Raw genomic sequence first — 27,451 nt, forward strand, 5'->3', positions numbered from 1 at the left:
CAAATTTTCAAGTTATCGCAGTTTTAGTGAAAAAAGTTTTTTTTTACCCGTTTTCGTCATTTTCCCATTTTTACGCGCGGCGCGTCGAGAAACCCAGTTTTTATGTTAAAAAAAATCATATCTCCGAAACGTGTTAATGGATATCCGCAAATTTTTGATATGTTATGTAAAATATAACAAGGAATCAGGGAAAAATATTTTCAGACATGGGCTCTTTGGTCCCGAGACCTTGAAAACGGCAAATGAAATTTTCATAGGACCTTTTCAAATATTCATCTAGTTTTTTTGGACCTCAACATATTTTTCTTTAAAAGCCGAACTAATAACCTTTCTTTTGAATTGTGGCGCTCTAAAATTGGTTCAGCAGTTCCGGAGATATGTTTTTTGAAAAATGTGGTTTTTGCGAAAATCGACGAAAAATTCAATTTTTTTGACCACCCTATTTCGGATAATCGCCAAACAAAAAAATACGGGTCTAATTCTTTGGGCCAAAGAACCCCCACTCCAAATTTGAGCCAAATCGGAGTACTTTTGATTTGGAGACTTCCTGTTTGACGTGGAATGGCTGAATAATAAAAAAAAAACAAACAAAAATAAATTAAACCATCAAATTGAAATGTTATTATGTACAGAGCCATTTTTTACATTAAAATAGTAAGAAAGGCAAAAAGCTAGTGTTTAGCCCCTCGATTCCTGGGGAATATGGTCAAGATTCCCGGGAATTTCGACACCTTTAAATTACTGTGAACAACATAAACAACATAATATAAAGCCAATAAGCGAAATTAAATGAGTTCAACTCAATCCCTACAAATAAAATATTTTTTTCAATGTTCAACCAATGCATCTTCCACTTGTTAAAAAATGCCAATAACTGCAAATTATTGGCAACATATCTAATAATTACCGGGAAATAGCCGAATTCAACTTTCGATTCCCAGGAAAGTGGAAATCTCGAAAATCGTCACCCTGTAGGTGACTTTGAACTTTGAAAAATATTTGCAACGGCCTTATAAATAAAAAAGTTTTTCATATCAGATTTACAAATATTTATTGAAAATATTGTTTATAAGAATATTAACAAAATGCAAAACGTTTCTTTATTCCACAAAATTCCAAATAGATTTTAAAACAACATTTATCAGCACTTCTCTGAAAAAAAAGTTATGTTTGATACACAATCCCACTACCAAAAATAACAGATTTGAAAATCAAAAAAATCAAATCAAATTATTAGCTCTACAGCATTGCCTTGGCGTTCTCAATTGCGAGATTCCTACTTGAAACTAGGTGTCCGAAGGCTTGATTGTTGAGGCAATTGCAAACCTCTTTTTACACCTCAGCTTCCATCCACCCCGGGATTCGACCTGACGACCTTTGGATTGTGAGTTTTAGCACTGAAATGGGTGCTGAAAAGTTGAACTTTTCAACACTTGTATCGAAAAGTAACATTTTTCAATATTGTTTTGTTTTGAACGGTTAATTTATTAAACACATGAATGTTTGGCAGAAAATTCCTCTCAAAAGGCGTTTTTCGGAATTGCAAAAAATGTTGTAAGTAACTGGTTGCAAAACTTGATTTTTGGACAAGTCGTACATTTATCCAACGAGGTTTACCGAGTAAATATTCTTTTTGTAACCTGTTGCATAACCTACTTTTTGTCATTTATATGTTAAAACTTTGACACCCTCCCCCCCCCCCCTTCGACTACGGCCAGAGTCGAGGGACATAAACTTAAAAAAATATTTGCAACGGTCTAAATAAAAGTCTAAATAAAATACTTTAAAAGTTATAATAAACAAACGATTCTTTCTAGAAACCGGAAGATATAAACGGGTGTTAGTGAATGGCCGTTCTCTAATAAGCTCCAGGCTCGCTAGGTGCCAAATTAAGGGCAAAACGGACATTCCTAAAAATTATGCATTTCTGAAACTTTGGTGTCTTCAAAAGAGTTCTTGTAAATGGGAAGAGGCAACTTTGGGTTTGGTTGAAAATTAGGGTGGTTTGTTTGAGCAAACCTTAAACATCAGTTTTTTTTAACTATTTCGGGGCACTACGCTCTAAAAAAACAAACATGCTCGTTTTTTATAGTCAAATTTGAACTTAGGGTAGGGTAGTCATCAATGAGACACTTTTGGTTTTCAACTTTCAACGATTTTTCTAATTTTTTCATTAGCATGTTTTAATGAGCTTTAAGTTGCATTATATTTCTTTTAATGTGTTCTAACATTGACCAAAATATGAGATCGATCCGACATCTACAGCCAGAGTTATTCAACTGTCTCATTGTAGACGCACTTAGCAGGAACAATGAGACAGCTGGGGAACAATGAGACACTTTACGAAAATCAACATTTTTCTAGCAAAACATCATGTTTTTGTATTGTTCCATTGCAGGTGACTTGCCTTGAACATTTTAGAGCAATTTTGCCAACATGAAACTTTAAATAACAAAAGTTACACTAAAAAGTATTGAAATTTTGTAAAATCCATATATTAATACCAAATAACTTAGTATTTTTGGTTAAATGAAGTTTAAACTCTATAAATATGCCAAAAATCACTTTTAATACATGTTTTGAAAGATTTCCATCGATTTTGAAAAGTTTATTGAAGAAAAATCAAATTGTCTCATTGTTACCCATGGGCTGAAATGAGTGGGGAACAATGAGACAGCCCTGGATTCTGGGTATATTCTAAATTTTGGCCAAATCTAATGAAAGGACATTGTAGCCCAACTTAATCCCTATGGAACGTTGAAAGCAGACATGCATCGGCACTATGAGCTCTTTTTAACGGCACTCAGCTTGTTCTAGATGGCATTTTCGTTTAAAGCAATGTTATGCTTGTTGCTAGGTAAAAATCTCTTGTTTTTGGCTTGAATAATGTGTACAAAACATTGGTTCATTGGAAAATCCGATTTTAGCTATATTTACATGTAAATGTTCTCTTAAGCTCTCAAGAAGAACTTCTTAAAAGCTCTTTGAGTGCAATTAAGAGTTCTTAACCTATATCTCGGTTGGGTTTCAAAATAATCTCTCAGGGTCTTCGGGAGCCTAAAAGACAAGCGTAATTAGCGTATTCTAATCACTGGCACAACATGCTGGGTATCATTTTTATTATTGACCCTGAGTTAGGCCATGACTCTTTTTACTTGGAAGACGATATTCGAAGAAAAACGACAACTGGTAGTATCAAGTGGTTAAGAAGCGAAAAAAGGTGCAGGTGGTTATGTTACACATGACCAGTATGACAAAGAACTTTGCAAGATGATTGTTGAAATTTTCGATTAGAATGTCCGGTCCAAATTCCCCCCTTATAATAACCGTCCTATCGAACTAAGGGGACGGAAATTGCAAGTGGAGCTGAAATAGAAATCGAAGTGAAATCAATTTACTTTCCTTCACCACTCGAAAGTTACCAAGATGCGGGAATGTTTTTGCAAGGCTGTTGCAAGCAATCGGCGGCAGTAAAGGAAATTTGAACAGCAGACATTAAAAACTACCCTTTACAGGGCTCTTAATGATTACGAGATAGTTATTCTAAATTTCCAGAAACAGATTTTCACAGTGGCACAAAAAATGTGCATTGCAGTAGTCTATTTATTACTTCCTGCCTAATAAGCAATATATTTTAACTGCTTAGCATTAGCATATTTTAACTGCTTAATTTCAGATAATGGCCAAATGCAACTTTTTATGTCCAGTATCAAAAATCATTAAGTTTGATACCCATATTGCCCCAACTCTTACGGTCCGGCAAATATCCCCTCATCGGAACATCCCCGGGGCCTCCGGCCACTTCGGATTGTGGCCACTACTGCCAAAATGTCAAATTTAATGTCCGGTATCAAAAACCATAAAGTTTGATACCCATATTGCCCCAACTATTACGGTCCAGAAAATGTCCCCCCATCGGAACATCTGCGGGGCCTCCGGCCACTCCGGATTGTGGCCACTACTGCCAAAATGTCAAATTTCATGTCCGGTATCAAAAACCATAAAGTTTGATACCCATATTGCCCCAACTCTTACGGTCCGGCAAATGTCCCCCCATCGGAACATCCCCGGGGCCTCCGGACACTCCAGGTGGTGGCCACTACTGCCAAAATGTCAAATTTCATGTCCAGTATCAAAATCCCTAAAGTTTGATACCCATATTGCCCCAACTCTTATGGTTCCGCAAATGTCCCCTTATCGGAACAACCCCGGGGCCTCCGGCCACTGCGGATTGTGGTCACTACTGCCGAAATGTCAAATTTCATGTCCGGTATCCAAAACCATTAAGTTTGATACCCATATTGCCCCAACTCTTACGGTCCGGCAAATGTCCCCCCATCGGAACATCTGCGGGGCCTCCGGCCACTCCGGATTGTGGCCACTATTGCCGAAATGTAAAATTTCATGCCCAGTATCAAAAACCATAAAGTTTGATACCCATATTGCCCCAACTCTTACGGTCCGGCAAATGTCCCCCCATCGGAACATCCGCGGGGCCTCCGGCCACTCCGGATTGTGGCCACTACTGCCGAAATGTCAAATTTCATGTCCGGTATCAAAAACCATAAAGTTTGATACCCATATTGCCCCAACTCTTACGGTCCGGCAAATGTCCCCCCATCGGAACATCCCTGGGGCCTCCGGCCACTCCAGTCCAGGTGGTGGCCAGTTGCAATGATCGACTCCCGCGACTGGCATGTCTTAGCTGGTCCTTGCCTCCAAGCCATCTGCTCTCGGACCTCCAGGCCGTCTGCTACCGGGCCACCAGGCCATCTGCTTCTGATGTGTTCTCGTCGACGTCCAGCAATAGAATGAATTTTCGGGACCGACCGAGCCGAGTTTTGTTGGCTCGTCGACGATCCGAAAATTATGAGGTGGAGTGGGGGAGATTTTAGATACATCAATCTCACGTCTCTCGATCGACTGATTGGGAAACGTTCGTTCATCCAACCAGCGTGCACCAAAAAGAGGGGAAATTTGCGAGAGGGGAATTCGTCACGTAACGTTTTCGCTTCGCGAAAATTTTGGATTGACACCACGTATAGAAACCTTAGGACAAAGTTCTTTGTCAAAAAATCACCAGATCACAGACGGGATTCGAACCCGTACCACCCACGTCTCTAGCGGGGTACTCTACCCTTAAGCCACCGTGATCCTTGGGATTCTAGTTGTCCCAAGACACCAAAGTAGTGTTCAGCTGTAGATTTGATCGCACAACCACGCCTCTAATCTAGTTCTTCTTTTCGCTCTCTTAACCTTCTTGCTACCGTCGTTATTGTCGCTCTCTTCTTGGTGAACATCGCTGAGCAGTGTTTGATAGGCCATTTGCTTTATCGAGGGTAGTTGGTAGTAAGGATTGCTACTCATGAGCCCTCTCAAAGCGTGGACTCCTGTTCCTGCTCAGTACAGGCTTGTATCTTGGTATACAGAATTGTTTGTTACTTTTTTATTATTGACCCTGAGTTAGGCCATGACTCTTTTTACTTGGAAGACGATATTCGAAGAAAAACGACAACTGGTAGTATCAAGTGATTAAGAAGCGAAAAAAAATCACCAGATCACAGACGGAATTCGAACCCGTACCACCCACGTCTCTAGCGGGGTACTCTACCCTTAAGTATGCTGGGTATCTTCTACGTGAAATGCCAAACAAGTTCTTCTAAAAGAGGAGTTAGAGCGGATGCATGTCTGGTTGAAAGAAATTTGAAGAAATATTAGTTTTGGTGTAAATGGCAGCCTACGAGCGAAAAAGTATTTTTTATCCATAATTTACTTTTACACCCCATAATCAAACATTTATGAATAACTTTTCAAGGGAGCGTCCATAATCAAAGCCACTAATATGGCAGACGTGTATACAGTAGACACACCTTTCCCCCAAATATGAGCCTGATTGGTTGAAACTACGACTTGTGAGAGCCATTTTATCATTGTTCCCCGTGTCTCATTGATGACTACTCTACCCTAATAGTAAAAAATTACAGCATTTTTGAAGTAATTTGCCGAGCTTCCGTGGCCGTGATGTTACTGATTTCGTCTTGTAAGCGGAAGGTGACGGGTTTGATTCCTGTCTGGCTCGGCAAAGTCAGATCCCTTCAAAGAGTTATTCTACTCACTGGGAATCCTGACTGGTAGGGGATGGGTTTCGAATAGCGGAGTTCTGGATTTCCAATCCAGAGGTCGTGAGTTCAATTCTGACCGAGCCACGTAGCCCAGTGGTAACGCTTCCGCCTCGTAAGCGGTAGATCAGGGTTCAAATCCCGGCTCGGACCAACACAACTGATAATCTTTTCCCTTCTGGAATCGATTGCTTAGTAAAGGGAAGGTAGTGTATCGTCACAAACTGGACCTTATCACGACACTTTAGGGAGGCGACCTATGGAATGTTAACATTAACCTTAACATGTTAACATTAAGTTGAGAATGAAACTGCCACTGAATCCGCTTTGTAAATGCCGGCCCCGATACTCTTCAAGGGTGTTCCCCTCAGGAACTGGGAAAGATTTACTTTACTTTTTACTGAGTTCAACTCTCGTACCGGGATGATGAAGTTTTAAAAAAAAGTAAAAAAGAAGCAGTAGAGTTGCTGTGGTGAATCGAGTTTTTTAAATCTTCAGAACCAGGAATTTTAGATTTCAATTTCACTGGTTTTTGAAATTGAAATCTGGTTTTTGAAATTGAAATGTGTAGCGGTACTCCGACTTAGCTGGTCAGGAAGTCGGATTTCAATGGACATTTTGTAAAAAATATTTTTTTACAGCCCAACCCAGCCCTGTCGCTAGACGAGCTTCGATTTTAAAAATCGCAAAAAATCATTTTTTTAACCAATTTTTGATGCTTTCTTAACATTAGAAAGAAGAACTCTTAAAATTTTAGAAATTTTTTGGTTGAAAGTTTTACTTATTTTATGTGACTTTATTTTTTACTAACATTTACTATATTTTAAGTAAAAAGAAGTATGCAGTATTTTTTGTAGTGTTCCAGACTTTGCCTCTACGTATTTTTTACAATTGAAATGATAATGATGCCATCCTATAGCAGAAAATGTGAAAACAAGCAAAAAATTTAAAAAAGTATATGTAAAAACATGAAAAAATAGATAGGGAAAATGTAATGATAGGAGGTGGTATAATAGGCAAAATACTACCTTAAACAAACATAAACTAAATGCAAATTAAAATACAAAAAATAAAACAAGAAAAACATAAAACAAGAGAAGTGAAGTTTTTTGTAGAACAAAAGTTGCTCAAAATGACCTCCTGAAGGCCATAAATCAAACACTGCTTGATACACAAATATCATTGTTCTTGAGTACAAAATTTTCATAAAACCTTCCATTCATGTAACAATGGAATTTCTCCAATAATGAAACAGCATTGATGAGAATCCGCTTCGCTAATAGCTCATTCAGTTTAAATATGAACATATATACACTAACAATTAGCGATAATCTCGGTGTTACGGTGCATCAATCGGGAATATCATGAATGAACGAAACGTAAATCTCACCCCGCCGAACAATGCCAGAAGTTACTATCAAACTGCTCGCTCATGTGTGTATGCCTGCTCGTTTGTAATTGATTTGCAAAACTATTTCACGATAAGGTTGCCATTATCCCCTCGGGCGAGCGAGGGAGATGACGAGTATGGAATCTAAATGAACGACCAACTACGGGGCCGTCGAGATTGTACCGGTTCATCCCAAGGTATGGAAGATGTGCTAACAGCGGATCGAAATTGCATAATTATTTCGCACTGACAGTGCGACTATCGGTAGGGTTACCAGGTGAGATTTGTAATTTTTTGTATTGTTTACAATTTGATCTGATCTCATCGCATCGCAATTAGAAATTGGATTGAAACTTTCTGAAAACTTTGGTCACCGCAAGAATCTTAACCTAGGTCAATGTAAGCCAACTTTGAAGCTTTATCAATTTCTCAGTGTGTAGAGATTTGCTGTTGCTTGGGTGGATATTGCGGTATTCAGCACGATCGTAATCGCGTGTGAAACACGCATCAATAATCGCACGTGAATATTTTATTAGCGAAAACGATGGCTGCGAGGTGATCCAGCTTATTTTATATTGACACCAATTTATTCTGATCAAGTTGGGCATTTCATTTTATTTGAAATTGTATCTTGCTCAGCTTTGACTACATGACAGATTTTTTTTCAAATTATTTTATAAGAAAGAGATAATGTTCAAAACAAGCAACAAACAATTTGAATTTATTGAAAAAGAGAAGCTATGTGCCATAAAGCTATTTTATGACACTAACGTATTTTGATCACAATCTCAGCCGTTAGCAGCAGCTACTTAAAAGCTCCTTCATTTGAATACCCAACCACATAGCTGATGCCCTTTGCCTCACATGATTTCATCAGTAAAACCTATTCATCTTCACTCACCTGAACTAACTAATTGACCGTGAACGGTACTCATCACCGAGGTCAACCCGACGCCCAAGGCCATGACGAATGCCGCAAATTGCCACCGGCTGCTGCTGATCATCACCATCTTAAACTCAGCCCGATTAAGTTCGAGCTAATCTTCACAACCTTTTTTCGCGAATTACCACGCGTGTCAAACACTGTACTGTCCCCGGCGAATATCGGGTCGCATCTATTTAACGACTGTCGATGACAGTAACTACTTGTGTAGACTTGCAAAGTTTCTTCAAGTTCTTCAGAGATGCCTTCAGGGTTCACTTGGTCTTGGTCCGCAATTAAAGGAGTGGGTTGTCGCAGTGCTTAGAAATGCCCAGTCATGTTGTCTCATCACATTGTACCGCTCAGTGGGTGCCAGGCCCGGATAGGATTTTTTGTTCTTCTGTACGGATCTACGAAGGTTTCGTCTTTACGGCTGCCAGAGCTCTGTAAAAGAAAAGATTGTTGATACATGTTGTTAGTTTTGTTTGATCTTTGTGCTTATTTCATTACCAATATATCATCATGATTACACCTATTCAAGAAAGGATCCACCTCTTCAAATACATTTAATTTGGTAGGGAACAAAAGATCCTGACTTTTTTTCAGTTCTGCCTTTTGCATTCCTCACTGAGGTAAGTAGACCCACCTTCATGTGTACATATCGACTCAGAATCGAAAATTGAACAAATGTCTGTGTGTGAATTTATGTATGTAACCATTACAGACTAGCTCATGATTCTCGGCACTGGCTAGATCGAATTTTGTCTTCCTTGACCTGATTAACAGTGTAAACTAACAAGTTGTCGTACCCAATAAACCAACAAATTACAAAAATTCTAGAGTCAGAAAAAAAAAATGGAAAGTTTCGATAAGTAGTTAAAAAGTCATGCATCCGGATTTGAGATAAATGGTCAGTAATTGATTCAAATACCACCATGTTACACATCGTTGGATGGATAATTGAAAGACCTTTCCAAAGAGTTCAAAACATCTGGCAACCCTGTCTCACTTAAGTGATATTTATGTACTTTTTCTCAATTAACTGTATGTAAACTATGTCCGGATCCATCATGCGACCCATCGTAATCGAAAGATCTTTCAAAAGAGTCCCAAATATTGAAGATCTGGCAACCCTGTTTCCCAGTTCCTGAAGGGAACACCCTTGAAGAGTATCGGGGCCGGCATTTACAAAGCGGATTCAGTGGCAGTTTCATTCTCAACTTAATGTTAACATGTTAGGGTTAATGTTAACATTCCATAGGTCGCCTCCCTAAGGTGTCGTGATAAGGTCCAGTTTGTGACGATACACTACCTTCCCTTTACTAAGTAATCGATTCCAGAAGGGAAAAGATCACCAGTTGTGTTGGTGCGAGCCGGGATTTAAACCCCGATCTACCGCTTACGAGGCGGAAAAATTACCACTGGGCTACGTGGCTCGGTCTGATTCAGGGTCTAGAATAATACAAAATAAATTTGTTTCCAAACCCATCATATCAACCATTGTTGGAAAATAGTGAGGAAGGCACCAACCACGTAGGTGGATTAAGTTAGTTTTTTTTTTGTTTTGAAACAGTTTTGAAAAAAGAAGACTATTAGAAAAAAATAATTCCAGTATAATCACATTTCAAAAGATGAAATTCCGTTTCAATTTTTATTTGGAAGAAACAAGAGATAAATCTTTTTTTTTATTTATTTCAAATTTTCAGCATTTTTGATTTTTATTATTTTTTGGTATATTCTGAATACTCAACAACGGGAAATATACCCTTTTCAATGTTAAACATTGAAACTCTTGCCAATTTTTCTGATCTTTTGAATAAATATATATCAAAAAATAAATTATAATTTGGTCTAAACTATGAAATTGGGAAAAAAAAAACATAAATTTTGAAATTATTTTTGATGAAATGATAGCAAAATTTCACATTCCATTCGCTACTGTTATGTTTATGTAAATAAATATTTACTACTTTTATTTTTGTACAAAAGAGGCACCCAAGTGTCAAAAATTGTTATTTTGTCCGATAAATCTCAATCTACTCTTAGAAAAAAGAAATTGACAATATATTGATTTATGGTTATTTCTTGTGTTTCTCTGGAGAAATATGATTAGTTTTAACATTGAAATATACAGTTTTCCATAAAAATTCTAACATCACAAAATGATAATATCTCGAGTTAAAGAGAATGGCATTTAAATGATTTTTTTGCGATTTGACTACGAAGTACGAATTTCTCAAGATTTACCTAGGAAACCCGGTGCCCAAAAAACCCGGTTTGGTTACACGGGGAAAAAGGAGTTCCCAAAATCGTGAACACCCGTTCATGAAATTGGGAACCACGAACAAAAGGTTCAAATCGTACCATGGCATTTGAACATTTTATTCGTGGGTCCCAATTTCATTAACGGGTGTTCACGATTTTGGGATTTTTTTTTCTCCGTGTAGTTTTACCGGTATCTAATCTAATCTAATCTAAACTCTTTTTCCTCCGTGTAGTTTTACCGGTATGGAAAAAAAAACCAATTGGGTCCTAAAATGAAGCTTAGATTGCTGATATTATTGTTTACAGCGATAAAGCTTATTTTTCTGAGTACAATGACCCTTTGTACGCGCACAAATAGTTTAAAATGGATTTTTAAATCAATTTTGAAAAATTAACCTCGCGGTCCTTCTTGACAGAAAAGCTCCTACTTGAGAGCTCGTTCCAAGGGGACCATAGTTGATCCATCGAAAAAATGTTGTCTTGTCAAAAAAAAAATTTGCATTAAAATGGAAAAAAGTGATCAGAAATGGTTTTTAATCGTGTTTTTTTACCGTTGTACATAAAAATTGACATAGGACTTTAGTACCCAATTGCCCACATAAAATTTTATATTTTTTTTCGTGAATTTCAGATTTTAGAATATTTTTACGTTATTTTGCTGTTTTTCTATTTTATTCGAAATTTGAGATTCAGTGATAGTAAAAATTTTAAACAAACAAATATTTTCATCAAAGTTTTGACAATACAGCCATTCTACGTCAAACAGGAAGTCTCGAAATCAAAAGTGCTCCGATTTGGCTCAAATGTGGAGTGGGGGTTCTTTGACCCACATAATTTGACCCGTATTTTTTTTTGTTTGGCGATTAGGGCAGGGTTGCCACAAATACAGATTTATCTGTATTTTACAGATTTTTGAGGTGATGAGGTCATACAGAATCTGTATGTAAAGAAATACAGATTTTAAGAAAAACATACAGATATACAGATTTTCCCGATTTTTTATTAAAATTAAATAATTTTAATTCTTTAAATATTTTTTCTCCATTGCTGGATGAGCCCAAACATTAAATTTAATATTGTATAGCATTTTTATGCACTTAAAACAATAAAGAATGTTTTGTTTTTTGAAAAATTGTTTAAAAATGTCAATACAGATTCCAAATACAGATTTTCGTCCCCCTGATACAGATATACAGATTTTTGACCCTCAAAAATACAGAATCAAATGTGGCAACCCTGGATTAGGGTGCTCCTATCCATAATAGGGTGGTCCAAAAAATTGCATTTTTCGTCGATTTTCGCTAAAAGCACTTTTTCAATATTTTAAGGCGCATTGCTAATTTGAAAGTCTCGGGACCAAAGAGCTCATATCTGAAAATATTTTTCCCTGATTCCTTGTAATATTTTACATTACATATCCAAAAATTGCGAATATCCATGCATACATGAACATAAAAACTGGATTTTTCGAAGCCATGCGCAAAAACGAAAAAATTAAGAAAACGGGTAAAAATTTGCTTTTTTTCACTGCGATAACTTGATAATTTCAGCGATGATCTACACATTGGGTACCAAAATTTTTGTAATTAAAAGACGCAACTTTTGGTACCCAAAATGTGTTTAGGTCATCGATGAAATTTTCAAGTTATCGCAGTTTAAGTGAAAAAAAAACAGATCTTTATTTTTTTTTTCAAGCAATTAGCAAAGGCAGAAAATTAATTACAACAGAACTAAGAAAAAAGCTGGTGTCAGTAAACGCTTCAGTTTCAAACACGCTTCAATCGACAGAATTGAATTTTAGTGATTTCCTGGCCATTAAAAAAAAATTGTCTGTTGTGTGCTGTCTTGTGACAACGACCATTTAGTATGGACGACGACGAAATATGGAAATTTCGAGTATCATCTCAATTATATCATATTAATCTTATCATCATTAGCACCCTCTTATTGTTGCATTTAAATTTCATAAAATAAAAATTATTTATATAAATGATTTGAATTTACTGCAAACAGTTTACTGGTTTTAGGACATTTCAATAAAACTAGCTATACTGCCCATGTTCGCATAAATGTCCCATATGCAAAAACAGCAAGCTGAGAAAAACGCATTTGAAGTTTGTCCCATACATAAGGCTACGTGTTAAGTTTTCGCGAAAAAACTGGATTTCCTCCTGATTTCTAGAACAAAGTACTGGATGTTATAGGCTCTTTTGAAAGAGCACACGATTTGGAACCAAACTGCATAAAAAACTCGAAATCGCTGAAAATGCATATGGGACATTTATGCGATCAGGGCAGTATACTCCAATTGGAATTATTAAATCAGAATTCTTTGAAGCAATCTTACGCAAATCGCTAAAAAATAACATCAATTTATTCAAATGTTAGAATACTAAGGAGGGCCCCAAATTAATGCTCTACCAAGGACCCAAGGTACGGCTCTGATTGTTTGCTTCAAAATTTAGAAAAAAAGATAAATCCCAATCAGGGATGAGGAAAAAGCTTTAAATAACATTTATAATAGCAGCAGGCTTAGCCGAATGGTTATGCTGGCCGCTTTGCAAGCGGATAATCATGGGTTCGATAAACAACACCGCAAACCAAGCCCGCTTCGGTGGAATCGCTGGCGGCGGTTGGACTTGCAATCCAATGGTCGTCAGTTCGAACCCTGGAGTGGAAGGTTCCTTGTCGGCCTTGTTGACCAACTCAAACCTTAATGGTAAAAAAAATGATACCAAAATACCTACTCCAAGTTCAGTCCTCGACATCAAGCAATTGCGGCAATTGTTCATTTTCACGTTCAAGGTCTCAAACCACCAACGGCGCGGAAAATTCATAGCTGAAATTGATATCGCTGGGCTCGTTTACGGTTCCGCCCAAAGCATCCGCAAATTCAAATGGCTTAAAGCCTTCAGCTGATTTTGCTGCGTCGGCCAGGAAGCGAACTCCGCGCGGTTAATTAGCTTGTAGAACAAAGCTTCTCCGCGGAACGAGGGTGGCTCAACCACGATGAAGAAGTAGCTATTCAAAACATATTTGTCTATTGCTTCGTCGGTAAACACGAGGAGCGCGTTTGCCCCGAGCAAACCATTCCAGTTTAAATATGATGAATAAATATTTTCACACGACCTTCGCAGAAGAAGTTCGCTTTCGGTTCTGAAGTGTCAAATTTGCAGATAAAACGCAACCGTTTCTCCACGCGGTTTGTTGCTTTGCAGTGTTAGTCAACAGTCTGATGTTTATCTTAATTGGAAAACGTGTTGTTCCGCGAGATATTCCATTGAGCACAATATTGACGAAATGGTGCCTTATCTTTCTGTTTGGTCACCTGAGGGGGGAGAATATAAAATTTACTAATTATCTTGCTTTGTCATTGTGTTCAGGAAAGCCTCGAAATAATATTTGCAACTTGAGGTTTTTCGTATCAAGTGGCTATTGAGTACCACTTGAGTCGAGATATCTACCTCACCTGGAGAAACATTGAGGTCTGTGAGCTAGCGTGGTTCACGTTTCTATGAAAAAGACAAAAGTTGTTATTTTGTCTTGCATCAACCGGAATTTCGTTCTTTTATGTCCTCAGAAGCACTCCTGAAAATTTGAGCCCATTTGGTAAGGTCTAGGAGCTCCAGTTTTAATTTGAAATTTATATGGGATTTTGCTTTATTTTCCATGGGAAACTATCTTTTTTTACATTCTATTAGGATTTTTTTTTTATAAATCGATGAAATGACTTGATTCTTATAGTAGGAGATAGGTTTTGAACTGGGGAACAACTTTGTAGAACATACCAACATGCTAGGAAGTGACCCTTTAAAGATACAGATACTTTTAGATGGTGGCTTTTGAAGGGGCTTTACTGTGTGGGCCACCATCTAAAAGTATCTGTATCTTTAAAGGGTCACTTCCTAGCATGTTGGTATGTTCTACAAAGTTGTTCCAGTTCAAAACTATAAATCAAGTCATTTCATCGATTTATAAAAAAATCCTAATAGAATGTAATAGTTTCCCATGGAAAATAAATCAAAATCCCATATAAATTTCAAATTAAAACTGGAGCTCAGACCTGCCAAATGGACTCAAATTTTCAGAGATTCCTGCAAGACAAAATAACAACTTTTGTCTTTTTCATAGAAACGTGAACCACGCTACTGTGAGCCCATTGTGCTATTACTTTCGAAAAACACTTTAAAAATCACAAGGCTTGGTTCTCGCTAATATATCTTCTGGAGAAATAATGAGGCAAACAAGGTTTAGAATCACTACTGTTAACTAATACTTTCACGACTCACATATGTCAGCAACGGTTTAAAAATAAAATAAAACCAGACCCAAGAACCTACCCCAACAACCCACTCCAGTCTCATGAAATGTGCACTATCAAGTCCAAAAATAGACCTTAAAAAATGCAAGACAATTTTGAAACGCTGCGACGGCCAAGTGTGCCACCAATCATCACAGCAAATCAATTGGTAAATAGCCACACAAGAAACAAAACTTGTTCCCCGATACATTAAGGTGGATTCCACGTGTTGGATTGAATGAAAAGAAGAAAAAACAACTCGATCTTGTAAATCCAAGTCACTAAGCGAAACCAGCAGCGACTGATAGCAGAATGTGTGTTTTAAAAGGTGGCAACAAAAGGTAAAACGGTGGCGCCGACCAGATCGTGTTTTTCGAGGTTTATCACTCAATTAATTGATGAGAAATCACCATGATTTGGCGGAACGCACGCTATCAACCGTCAGGGTAGAATCGATTTGCATTCGAAATTAAGGGGGAAAGAAGTCTGACGATTGGTAACGGTTAAATTCCTCGGTCTTTGGCGGAAATCGGGCGAATTATCGGAACTTCGGTTGAACCCAATATAGCTTTCCCGGTCGGAAATGGCGGACACAATTCTGGCGTTCGTCTGGTCGGAAATGGGGACTTTGGCGCCAGCCATCTGGCAGAATTTCCCCAGATTTACCCCAGATTTCTGCCATGGTTTCTGGCGAATATGACACAAACCGGTCGTGCACGGTTCAACCGATTGAACCGGTTGATTTTTGTGCCAGATAGCTGGCAGAACTTTCGCCCGATTTTCGCCAGATTCATCTGGCGTTACGCAAAACTTGTCTAGGATAAGTGTGCCAAGTGTGTCTGAACTGCACGGCAAACGTCCGCCAGCGCCAGACACTCAAATTTACCAGATTATTTTCCGAGTGGGTTGTTATCGTAACAGGAGTCATTAGGAGGGTTTGCCGAGTGGGCTTTACGATTTACATCAGGGGTCATTATACTGCAGCCCGCAAGCTTGTTAAAAAATAGATTTCAATCCTGAAATATTCATTAAAAACCGAAAAGAGTGTATGCATTGTTGTCACTCTCCATATGAAAAAAGTATCAACTTTGTCGTCCTATCTTGACTTACCCTGAAAGTGCGTCAACTGGCCAAAGCGATTTCAGATCAGAACGCGTTTGGCACACGTACATGCCCGACTACCGTAAACATTTGTAATTTCAACTCGGGACTCCGGCAACCAAATTCAATCAAACTTCGAGACAATGCACAGAATGGTCAACGATATAAAACGTGTTTGTTATTGTTTACATTGCGTGTTCTTTTTTTGGTTTATTCAAAATCAAACATTAAAACGCGTTTTTTCTCGGAACGTCAAAAAGCACGTCAACGTCCAAGAGTAAAAGTAACGAATATTTCGAATATTTTTTTCAATTGATTTGGGAAGTTTATTTATTATAGTTCATCAATCAAATCAAATAATAAAGTTGTAAAAAAGTATTTTACCGATCTAGAATTTTCACAAATAAGAATTTAAAATTCACATCCGGCCCGCGATTATGAGGTCAACTGCTAAAATGGCCCGCGCTGTTCGAGGACTGTAGGTGTACATGATTTGAATTTTATTTTCTTGAATAGTTTTAAAGCAACGATATCAAAGTATTACAACAACTGCTAGTAATGTTTCAGAGATGGCGAAAAAGAATTCCACTTGGTGAAGGTGGGATTTGAACCCACAACTGATCAACGGTACTGATCCGCGTTATGGCCTATCTACAATCACTTAGCTTAGAACATCTAGGTAAAGTAGTTACTTAGGAAAGTCTGCAACTTACGTTCGTCATCCACAATCAACTTAGAAAACTTGCTGGGCTGATATACGTTGCTATGCAGTTGTTTGTTTACCTTTGATATGGAAACGTCAACTTACCGTAGATTTTGAAATTTTCCAAACCAAACGTCATTTTCTAATTTGATTACTTTTCCATTGTAGAAACTCAGATTCATTTCCATTGATTCAAATTCCTAAGCTAAGTGAAATTTTCTAAGCTAAGTGATTGTAGATAGGCCATTACCAATTACTGCGACCGGTGACAAATTTGTTGTCTATTGGTGTATAGCACAATCGAATGTCGCGTATTGGATTTCAAAGCTTTCCCATACCAATTGTTTCTCTTTCTATCCTTCTCTTCCACACTACCGTCGTTGCTATTGTATCTCAAATTCTCACTGAGAAGAGTCTATTTATAGAACTAACTTTGTATTCTATGAATAGTGGCAAATCCTCTGAGAATTAAAGATGACTCACGTAAAAAGAAAAAATAACTTTGTTAAGGCATAAAACAATTAAGTTTCAGTTTTAAAATTAAAATTTATGATAAAATTCAACATTAAATTTGGTCAGCTAAAAATGTGTTAAAGTATGGGTTTGCGAAGATCCATAACCACAATATTTTAAGAGTATTTGGCCCAGTTCAACAAGGTTTCGTCTCAGAAACTTGTTGATTTTTTCCCTCTGAATTGAAATTAAGATTGGCATCGAATAGTCACAATTTTGCACCAACGTCTGCAGCGCCTTGATATGTCTAGAGAATAATCACCTGATATATGCGAAATATTTCACTTAAATTCCGATTTTTTGGAATTTTGGTAAATAACGCCAAAACAACACTTGGCTTCATTTTTTGTATCTATTAGCAAATGATAAAATCGATAAAGAACCTTTGTAATGTATTATTCTTCGTTAATTTAAATTCTATCTATTTTCCAACATTACATTTTCTTACATTAAATTCTTACATTAAATATTCTTACATAATTTGTCAACAAGATCAGAAAATCTCCTAAGAGGTCTTTTAACCCCTTACCATAGACAAACAAACAAAAATCTCTATAAAATCAATCATTCAATAATGTAACGATATGTTTGAAAGATTGGAATCCCACCACGGAAATTAACAATTTACCACAGCTCAATAACACACACATGACAGTAACAGTAAGCATTCATGTTGTTTAAAAAATTAATTATTCAGTCTGTTTGTCTGAAATCTAGAATTCTCTGGAAGTAAAATTTGAATAACCCCTAGGGTGTCCAGAATATGGCACTTCTGTTCAAAACCTTGCTCCCCAAGCTGAATATTATTCCCTGTGATTGAAGCCTCTGAGCCAAATATTAACAAAGTTTTTCAGCATTCATTCAGACGGAGCCACGTAGCCCAGTGGTAACGCTTCCGCCTCGTAAGCGGTAGATCGGGGTTCAAATCCCGGCTCGGACCAACACAACTGGTGATCTTTTCCCTTCTGGAATCGATTGCTTAGTAAAGGGAAGGTAGTGTATCGTCACAAACTGGACCATATCACGACACCTTAGGGAGGCGACCTATGGAATGTCAACATTAACCCTAACATGTTAACATTAAGTTGAGAATGAAACTGCCACTGAATCCGCTTTGTAAATGCCGGCCCCGATACTCTTCAAGGGTGTTCCCCTCAGGAACTGGGAAAGATTTACTTTTACTTTTTTTCAGCATTGATAATAGAGGGTGAATTTTGTATGGAAATAATCGAAAAAAACGCTGTTTCCATTCAAATAAAGTCCAGACTCGATTATCCGAAGAAATCGTTTTGTTTTGGATTGTTTTTGTTTTGGATTGTTGAGCTCAAGTATGACCACAAAAACGCTCTAATAGGGTTGGAAAATCAAAATAGCGGTGATCTTCCTGATTTAAGCCAAAATCGTATTATTGCCAAAATAATTATTAAAATACCAGACTAAAAGAAATTGCAAAATAGACAATTGAATGGTTTCAATGAACATTCATATAATAATTTTGTTTTTTCTTAATTTTGATACACTTTTGAAAATCTTTATACTGATAGTTTTTAACACGTAAACTCCCAAGCTAAGATGTATGTTAGATATCAATGTGTGTTTCCTAGAACACAGATAAAAAAAATCGGCAGGTCTGATATTTGGCATCATGAAAGAAGGGCTCTTCCCCCCGGTTTTGCGGGGTCCGCCGAAATATTTCGTCGGGGGTTCTAGAGCAACTTTTTCTTTTTTGAAGATATTTTTCGATTTTATAGGATTTTTCTTCAGAAAAGTCGATAGAAGTCGCTGGGTTCATGTCCATATCCATCAATTTTTTTAGGAATATCCTCAAGTGAGTCTAAATTGCACATTTGACCTCTAATCATAAGTTTCCAACCCAAAATTATCAGATTTCTAGCTTTCTGTGAAAAAACCCAAAATTCTAGCTGGAAACCTCAAAACGACCAAATAAAAATCTTTTATTTGTACAATTTGGCATGAAACTACAGCAACAGATTGCCCGGATACAAATTCGAGCTTAAACCATTGCTAAACTTAGAGTTTTTCATTTAAAAGCTATTTATTACCCTAAAGGTTCCCAACATTATTTTTTTCAATTCTCGGTCATACAACACTAAAATATTTTAAAATATTTTCGAATCAATCACATTGTAGACACCAGTTTGCTGAACAATTTCCATAAAAAAGTATCAATTTTGGTTCAGTATAAGCAGAGATATACCCAATTTCGTAAAATAAAAAGTGACTTCATCATTCCTTTGTGGACCATCATTCAGTGAGGTACTCCTGGATTTTAGCACCTGAAAAGTGCTTAAAAAGTGCAAAAATGCCTCACGGCAAGAAAAAGAGGCGGTCCTCACCAGCAGGATCGGCATATTTGAAGAAGCTAAAGAATGCCGAAGCGCTACCTGCAAAGCCAGGCAGTTTGAGCAAGGACGCTCAAAATCCGTCTGGAAACCAGTTCGCTACCCTCCCTGTGGACGTGAGCGAGAAGGAAGAATTTGAACGACGGGAAAAGTTGCCACCCATTTTTGTGAAAACATCGTCATCGGATTCGGTGCGAAAGTGGCTGACCGGATTTATCAAATCTGGTGCTTTACGAGCTTCCATTCGCTTGTGTGCTGATGGACTCAAAATTCTGCTACCTACCAGAAAGGATTACAACTACGTCCGGGATTTCCTGAACAACACAAAGATCGAATACTACAGCCATGACGATCCAGGTAAACGCCCCATGAAACAGGTCCTCCGTGGCCCTGCTCAAAACTCTTAAGTTGAACGTGATTGAAGTCTTCAAGATGACGAGACACAACAAGGACATCAAGTATCGTGATCAACTGTACCTGGTTCATCTCGAGAAAGGATCGACAACGCCGTCTGAGCTGAAAGCAGTTCGGGCAATTTTCAACATCATCGTGACTTGGGAACGTTATCGTCCAGTGCACCGTGACGTGACACAATGTTCGAATTGCTTGCAGTTTGGACATGGTGCAAGGAACTGTTTCATCAAGAGTCGTTGTGTAACCTGCGGAGGTGAGCACAAAACTCAAGCTTGCAACACAATCAACGAGAACATCGAAGCGAAATGCTTCAATTGCGGCGGCGACCATTCTACCAAGAATCGAAGCTGCCCAAAACGTGCTGAGTTTGTAAAAATTCGGCAGCAAGCGACGACGAGGCACCAACCAAATCGTCGCAAAACACCACCAACTTTCACGGACGTGGATTTTCCTGCTTTGGCGTCACCTGGAGCGGGATCTGTTCGAGTGGTTCCAAATCTGCATCCATTGCCGTTGAATCAGCGGCAAAGAGTTGCAGAGCATACAACACCTCCAGGCTTCGGTCAGCAACCGAGGGAAAACCACAAACATCAACGGGTGAAGGCAGTAGTGACCTGTTTTCACCACAAGAACTTCTGAACATTTTCATCGAGATGACAACAACTTTGCGTGGGTGCAAAACTCGCCAGGAACAAGTAAGAACTCTTGGAGCATTCATCTTAAAATACAGTTCGTAGTTTACTCGTTCTAGTGATTTTGAATATTTCAATGGATTTATTTTTTTAGTTTTAGGTTAGGATTAGCTGTTAAAGTGATTTTTTTTCTTTTTCCCAAATGTATTCAATTCAATGCAATAATGTAAAACAATTTGAAGCAAATAAATAAATGTGATCAGTTAACAATAAAACGAAAAATACAACAAAGATGAAGAGCATTAGGCCATACCACTTAGCATGTAAAAGAAATGTAATTATTATAAGAATGTTCAATAAAGACATATTTAATTTCAAAAAAAAAGTGACTTCCTCCAAAAATTTCTGGATTTATTTCCCATTCAAAGGACGAACACCGCCTACTGAGTTTTTTATGATTCTAATAAAATTATTTCAATATTGCGCAATTCCCACTAACTTGGACTTCGCACTAATTTATTGCTATCGATCGCACTATTGCGACTTGTCAAACTGGCTTGGAAAATTTCAAATTTCCTAGAAAATGATCAAAGCGAGCCGAGGTTACCCGCTTGTTTTTCAGCTGTCAATCGCAATTTTGAAGTGCGGAAGTCTAGTTTGGTGGAAAATGCGACTGGAAATGTAAATAAACAACCGCTGGTTGCCAATTTTTTCAAACCCCTTGTTGCCAAAAGTGCGAGAGAAAAGTGTGGGCCAAATCCAAGTTACAGTGCAAGGATCAATAAATTTCATCAACATTTTATATACATTTTATGTTTTAGAAAAATGTTTTCATGCTTTAAAATATCATAGTAGGCAGTGTTCATCGTGTTGTTCGTTTCATGACAAATTGTACGAAGAAATGATTTTATTTGGTCGTTTCCAGCTTGGATGTTGGGTTTTTTTTTTATTTTTTTTAAAGAATGCTAGAAATCTGATAAGTTTGGGTTAGAAACTTTTAATACGAGATCAAATATGTTATTTAGAGTCACTTGAGGAACATTCATAAGAAATTTGATGCATATGAACATGAACCCATCGATTTCCATAGACTTTTCTGAAGAAAAATCCTATAAAATCGAAAAAAATCTTCAAAAAAAAGGTGCTCTATAGACCCCCGACGAAATGTTTCGCCGGACCAAGCAAAATGTCGGGAAAGAGTCCTTTTTTCATGATGCCAAATATCAGACTTGCCGAATTTTTATCTTAATGTTCTCGGAAAAATACACCCAAAAATATTTCCACCTTGTTTACAAGCTTGGGAGTTAGGGGATTAATCCAATTTTGGCAACACTAAAATTTATTATGATATTGCCTCGTAAAACTTTCAAAATAAATTTATTAATTATCACTTATTTTTTAAGGCTAATAATATCTTTTATCGTAAATCAATCAATTTTTGAAAGTCGAAAAATCATCTATTTCGCCGATTTATGAATATTCCCTTATTCTACCCCTGTCATTATGAAGAGTTCACGATGTATACACAAATATTAGTAGTTTTTTCTTCAAAATACACTTTTGAAGATTTTGTCAACATAAAAATCGACGTGATTCGACGTGTTGCCAAAAACGGGGAAAAAAACAATTCAAGTAGGGGAACTATACCCTTTCTCAGCCTATTTCTATTATCGGCCTATCAGCACTTTGATCATGAATTACAGCTTAAATAATGTGTTTTTGACTGTTTCAAAGTAATAAATAGCTCAAATAAAAGTGAGCAAGCAACTCTTCAGTGTTGATACATCTTAAAATGTTGATTTAATAGATGAAAAGGGCAAAAGTGATGAGAATTGGTCGAACGGCTTAGTGTGATTAAAATGGGTATATTTCCCCTATCAAAATTCTAGAGCTGATTACAAACAAACATGAATTTCACACAACCTTCACTAAATTACAAAACAAAACGCGAAACCATCACCCACCTCGGCTCAACTCCACGTGTCCGGCGTTATGGCAATGAACTTGGAGTTTGATCTTGTAGCAACTTTGATGCGACGATGACGCTGCTTTATCACCTGTAGTCATGCGTCGGTTCTGCCCGGCTGGTAATTTATCTTCTCTCTTGTGTCTAAATCAGGTGCCAACTAAACTTATACAATAAACTGAACAGGCAGAATGGCAGACACTTCGCACTCGACGATAAGAGATAAGTACACAATTATTCAAGAGTCAGGGGGATTTTATCTCTGAATGACACTTGTTCTTTTTGGGGAAATTTTTGGCACAAACTCAAACAGATTTCCGACACTTTTCTTCTTTGCCTCGGCAACTTATTAAATCTTGCGAGAACTCGGCGTATATTTCGACACTACTAAGATGATTTCCTCGCGGTATACGCAAACACCAGAAGTAAAAAAAGAAACAAACACCAAATCCGCGCAGACGATGATGCGCGAGCTGCTTTCGTAGATTTGCGCGCGTTTTCCGTGGCCGCAACCGAGCAACTGAACGCGAACGAATGTTGCGCGCAAAGCCCAATTCACCTGTTTCTGGCGCCACGGACCATGCTGCTGGTTGATGAGTGGGCGTCGCGACGCCGAGCGTCGATGTGGTTTGAAATGACGCGCCTAAGTGAGTGCTGCGTGAGTTGGGATTTTGCAGAGCTTAAGGCGAATTTTGAATTTCGTCAATGTCCTGAACAGGCATTAGCAGACGAGTGATAAGAAAAGTTTCATATTATTTATAAATCTTTGAATGAACTCATTAATTTCAGTAAAACCCTCGATAATAAAATAAAGGTTGAAAGTTAGACTATGTATTGCTTATAAATTTTAGATATTTTTTAATTTATTTTACTCGTTCAGTGACTCATTTGGTTATTTGTTACTAAGATCCCCTAGGGACCTACATAGGGAAATGAAATGTTCTGGGAGAAATTTCAAACACTCAAAGTCATTCAATTTTAAGGTTGAAAAACTTGTAGTTTTTCTTTGGTGCTGGCACTTTTCTTGTACCGAACAAGCACAAACATAACAAAAACTATCAGATTATTATCAACAAAAGTTTTACAATACTTTTGATTGTTATAAGTCTCGTTTTTTGCCAAAATGATTTTAAATTGATTCCATATAGGCTCTCTAAGATCCCCCTGTTACTTCATTCACCAACGTGCTATTCACAGACTGATGTCTTCTATTGAAATTCCTTTCTTTTAAGTTTCTTTCATGATTAAACAATTCAAGATGTATGCTATACATAGTATTTGCTACTCATGCTTTGTTTGTGTGATAACAAGTCTACGAATAGGCAAGAGACAATAAAGGGAGAGGAACTCAAACAGAGATAAAGAAATCACTTGCCAGATAATTTGAGTTGGAGTTTGGTTGGGAAACTGCAAATATCAATTTAAAATTGAAATTGTTTTGTTTTAGAGTGTTGTTTATTCGGGAAATGTCCGAAATTTTTAAGTGCAAAAAGTTGTTTTGTTATTTTGTTTAAAAAAAATATTTTAAAATTCGGAATTCAATCAAGCAAGTTTTTATTTTTTACTGGTTGCGTTTGGATTTTTTTTTCAATGCTGTAGTGATAAAAATCACCATCACAGTTTTTTGAGCATATTAAATCTATCTTCAAAAACTCTGTTTCTGAAAGCCTTGAATCGTGTTTGATTTATGAGTAAAGTTTATCAACCATTAAACTTTTTAAGCTATATTTAAAGAATGAACTTTAGTATTAAAGAAATAGTCTAGTGTAACGTCACAGTCTCACCTAAAGTGTTGCATCAATAAAAAAATATATAAAAGCTTTAAAATGCTCTATTTGTTAAAAATAAACATTACTTTATGTACCTAAATAGTTTACAACCAATTTTAAGGTTTTCAATTTTCAATATAAATTTTAATTTATAGCAATATTTTTTTTTTCAACAGTTCGTGCAAAACCAAAAAGTGCAAAGAGCTTCTTCCACTTCGAAGTATGTTACAGGGTTTATAGAAATCGACCTTCAAAGCTCAAAATTATTTTCAAGCTAAAATGTCAGAACTTCATGCTAGGGATTGTTGGCATTTGCAACCGTTTGAGTTTTAAGGGCGATGTCATAAATTCTGTGACATTCTTCAGAGACGACAAATCACTTTGCACTTTTTGGCAAAGTTGTTCCCTGGAATGATGTCCGGAAGATCATGATCATGAGGTATAAAGGAGAGGAATTTTCTGATCGATTTGGTGTCTTTGGCAAAGTTGTAGGATAGCCCTCATTTTTAAACTCGCGATATCTCGAAAACTATTGGTTTGATTATTAACTTTAAAAATGAAACTTTTGTGAAATATTCAATAGAAATAAATCCAAAATTTTTAAATCAAAAATATCATTTTGAAATTGCTTAAAATGTAGGCCTATTTTTATTTAAAAAAGCAACACATATCACAAAAGTTATTTTTTAACATTGCAATCGAACCATTAGTTTCCACGAAATCGCCAGTTGAAAAATCTAAAAAGTCTAAAATCAAAAATTGTAAGATTTTTCTTAATCTTTCAATAATATTTTTCGAATGAAAAGCAAGCCTTTCAAAAAAATTAAATGGCAAAAAACTTATGCAATTTAGGAAAAAAAAATCACCGTAAATTGCCTATAACTTGGAAACGGTGCACATTATCAAAAAATGAGTAAAGTAAAATTATTTTTGAATTTTTGTTCAAAATCACAATTTGTTCACAGATTTATATCTTCGGTAAAAGGTTTTTTTTTCTCGAAACACTGAGTTGATTTACAAGTGCCATGATGGCTCGAGACTGGATGCACCAAATTAGCTAAAATTTGGGTATAGACTCTCAATACATATTCCGTATGCATGACGAAGCCCGATTTTGTTTTTTAATGTTCAAAAATCAACAACCCCCCCCCCCCTCCCCCTTCAAAAACAGTTCTAAAAATCAGGGTGCAAAAAATATTTTTTCAAAAAACTTCAAAATTTTAAAGAAAATAAAACCAACTGAAAACAATAAGAATACCATTTTTTGCATGTCTGAATCGATAAAAAATATTTTTATTTTTATGTGGAATATCAATGTACAGGACCGTTTTTTTTTCGGCGAGGATATTGGGATATTTTGAAAACTAATAATTGCAAAACAACTAGACAGGTGTAAAATGCACTTTAAAACCCTTTTTTCATTCAAATGTGGAGACCCGCCCCCCCCCCCCCCCCTCGGCCCCAACCGGAGTCGAGGGACATCACCTTCAAAAAATATTTTGCAATTGAAACGGCCTAAATATCAAAAAAAAATATATAAATACGCAAAGTAATTTCATCTTCATCTTCATCCATAACGGAAATTACCTGGACAAAAATCCCGAGATTTCCCCTGAATCGGGAATTCTCGAATCCCGGGATTTTTGATATTTTGTCCCGGGAATTCCCGAAATTGAAAAAAAAATCATTTTTTGGTTTGGAAACTCAGATTTGGTTGTAGAAATAGATCAACAGTTGAATACTTAGTAATCGATAACAACTTTAAAGCATTAGCAAATCTGTATTCGACATATATCAACATGTAGTTGGCTTATAAGGACAAATTATTAAAATTTTAGTTGACGGATACGCAAAATGCCTAGGGCTTTAAATGTTTTTCATTAAATTTTATTTATTTTTTTAATATTTACGTTTAATGATGATTTTAAACTTAAAAAGTCATATTTAATTATTTTCATCGGACATCGGCAGACATCATAATGCTCTGATATTTTTTTAATTACCAAACCAATTAGCACACCAATTTTCAATTTTATTACTCTAAAATGTCCTGTACCTATTCAGACTGCAGTCCCGATTCCCCCAGTTGGCGGTAGTGACTCAAAGATAGTTTGTAAAATATGTTTTATATAAAACATGAAATTCTAAACTTTCTAAAATTTTACATTGGATGGTTTCATTTTATTTGATTTCGTTTCTTGTTTTTTTTTTACAGTTTCAATGAAATTTCGACTACAAAACATTTCATATAAAAAAAGAAATATATTAATAAGAATTTTATGATTATTAACATGAAATAATTTGAATCACATTGGATTAAAAATTATGATTCATTAAAAATCCAAAGCATAACAAAGAACAAAAAAACATTTTTTCAATATTTTTAAATTAACCAAAAACTGCTGTTCTTGTTCAGATTGAAGTAAAGATTATCACCAATTATAACAGTATTGAGCTTCTATGAACAAATTTAATGAAAACACAGATTTTATGACGGTTTAAAAAATTTCCCGGGATCCCGGGAACTCCCGGGGCTTGGAAAATATTTTTCCCGTTTCCCGGGAAATTCAAAACCCAGGAAAATTGGACGCCCTAGTCAGCAAAAAATATTGAGGCGATTTGTTCAAAGCAGTGTTGAGATACCGTGGCACACGTTTTTTTTTCTTTAAATTGCTAACTTCAAATGCATAATAGCTATATTTCGACAGTGACAAAACCAAATGTAACCCCTTCAAGCAAATAAAAAAATCGAAAAACTCTAAAGTATTACTTCAAAATATACTTTTCAATTCATTCTTTAAAATAAATAAAATCAGTCACTGAGTTTTTTTGTTTAGCGAAAATCACTGATAATGTGAATCTAACATGAAAGGAACGCCAACCCAAAGCCAATGTTTGGCCTGATCAGAACTCTTTTGATTCATGTCGTGCTGAATTCATGGATAAATGAAGGCAGAAGGTGTTAGATGTTCGGATTATTGAATTTGTATTGTG

At 36.6% G+C, this 27,451-nt stretch overlaps 1 protein-coding gene across 1 annotated transcript in view; it reads right to left on the reverse strand.

The window, feature by feature from the left end:
* Positions 1-23,199, reverse strand: part of LOC6045567 (L-ascorbate oxidase) — a 42,105-nt gene extending 18,906 nt beyond the window's left edge. Inside the window, 2 exon segments of the mRNA XM_038263732.1 lie at positions 8,411-8,875; positions 22,687-23,199. Coding sequence (XP_038119660.1) covers positions 8,411-8,519 — 109 coding nt within the window. The 5' untranslated portion in view covers positions 8,520-8,875; positions 22,687-23,199.
* Between the last annotated feature and the right edge of the window lie 4,252 nt (positions 23,200-27,451).

This window comes from Culex quinquefasciatus, chromosome 3, assembly GCF_015732765.1.
Source record: "Culex quinquefasciatus strain JHB chromosome 3, VPISU_Cqui_1.0_pri_paternal, whole genome shotgun sequence".
Lineage (NCBI taxonomy): Eukaryota > Metazoa > Arthropoda > Insecta > Diptera > Culicidae > Culex > Culex quinquefasciatus.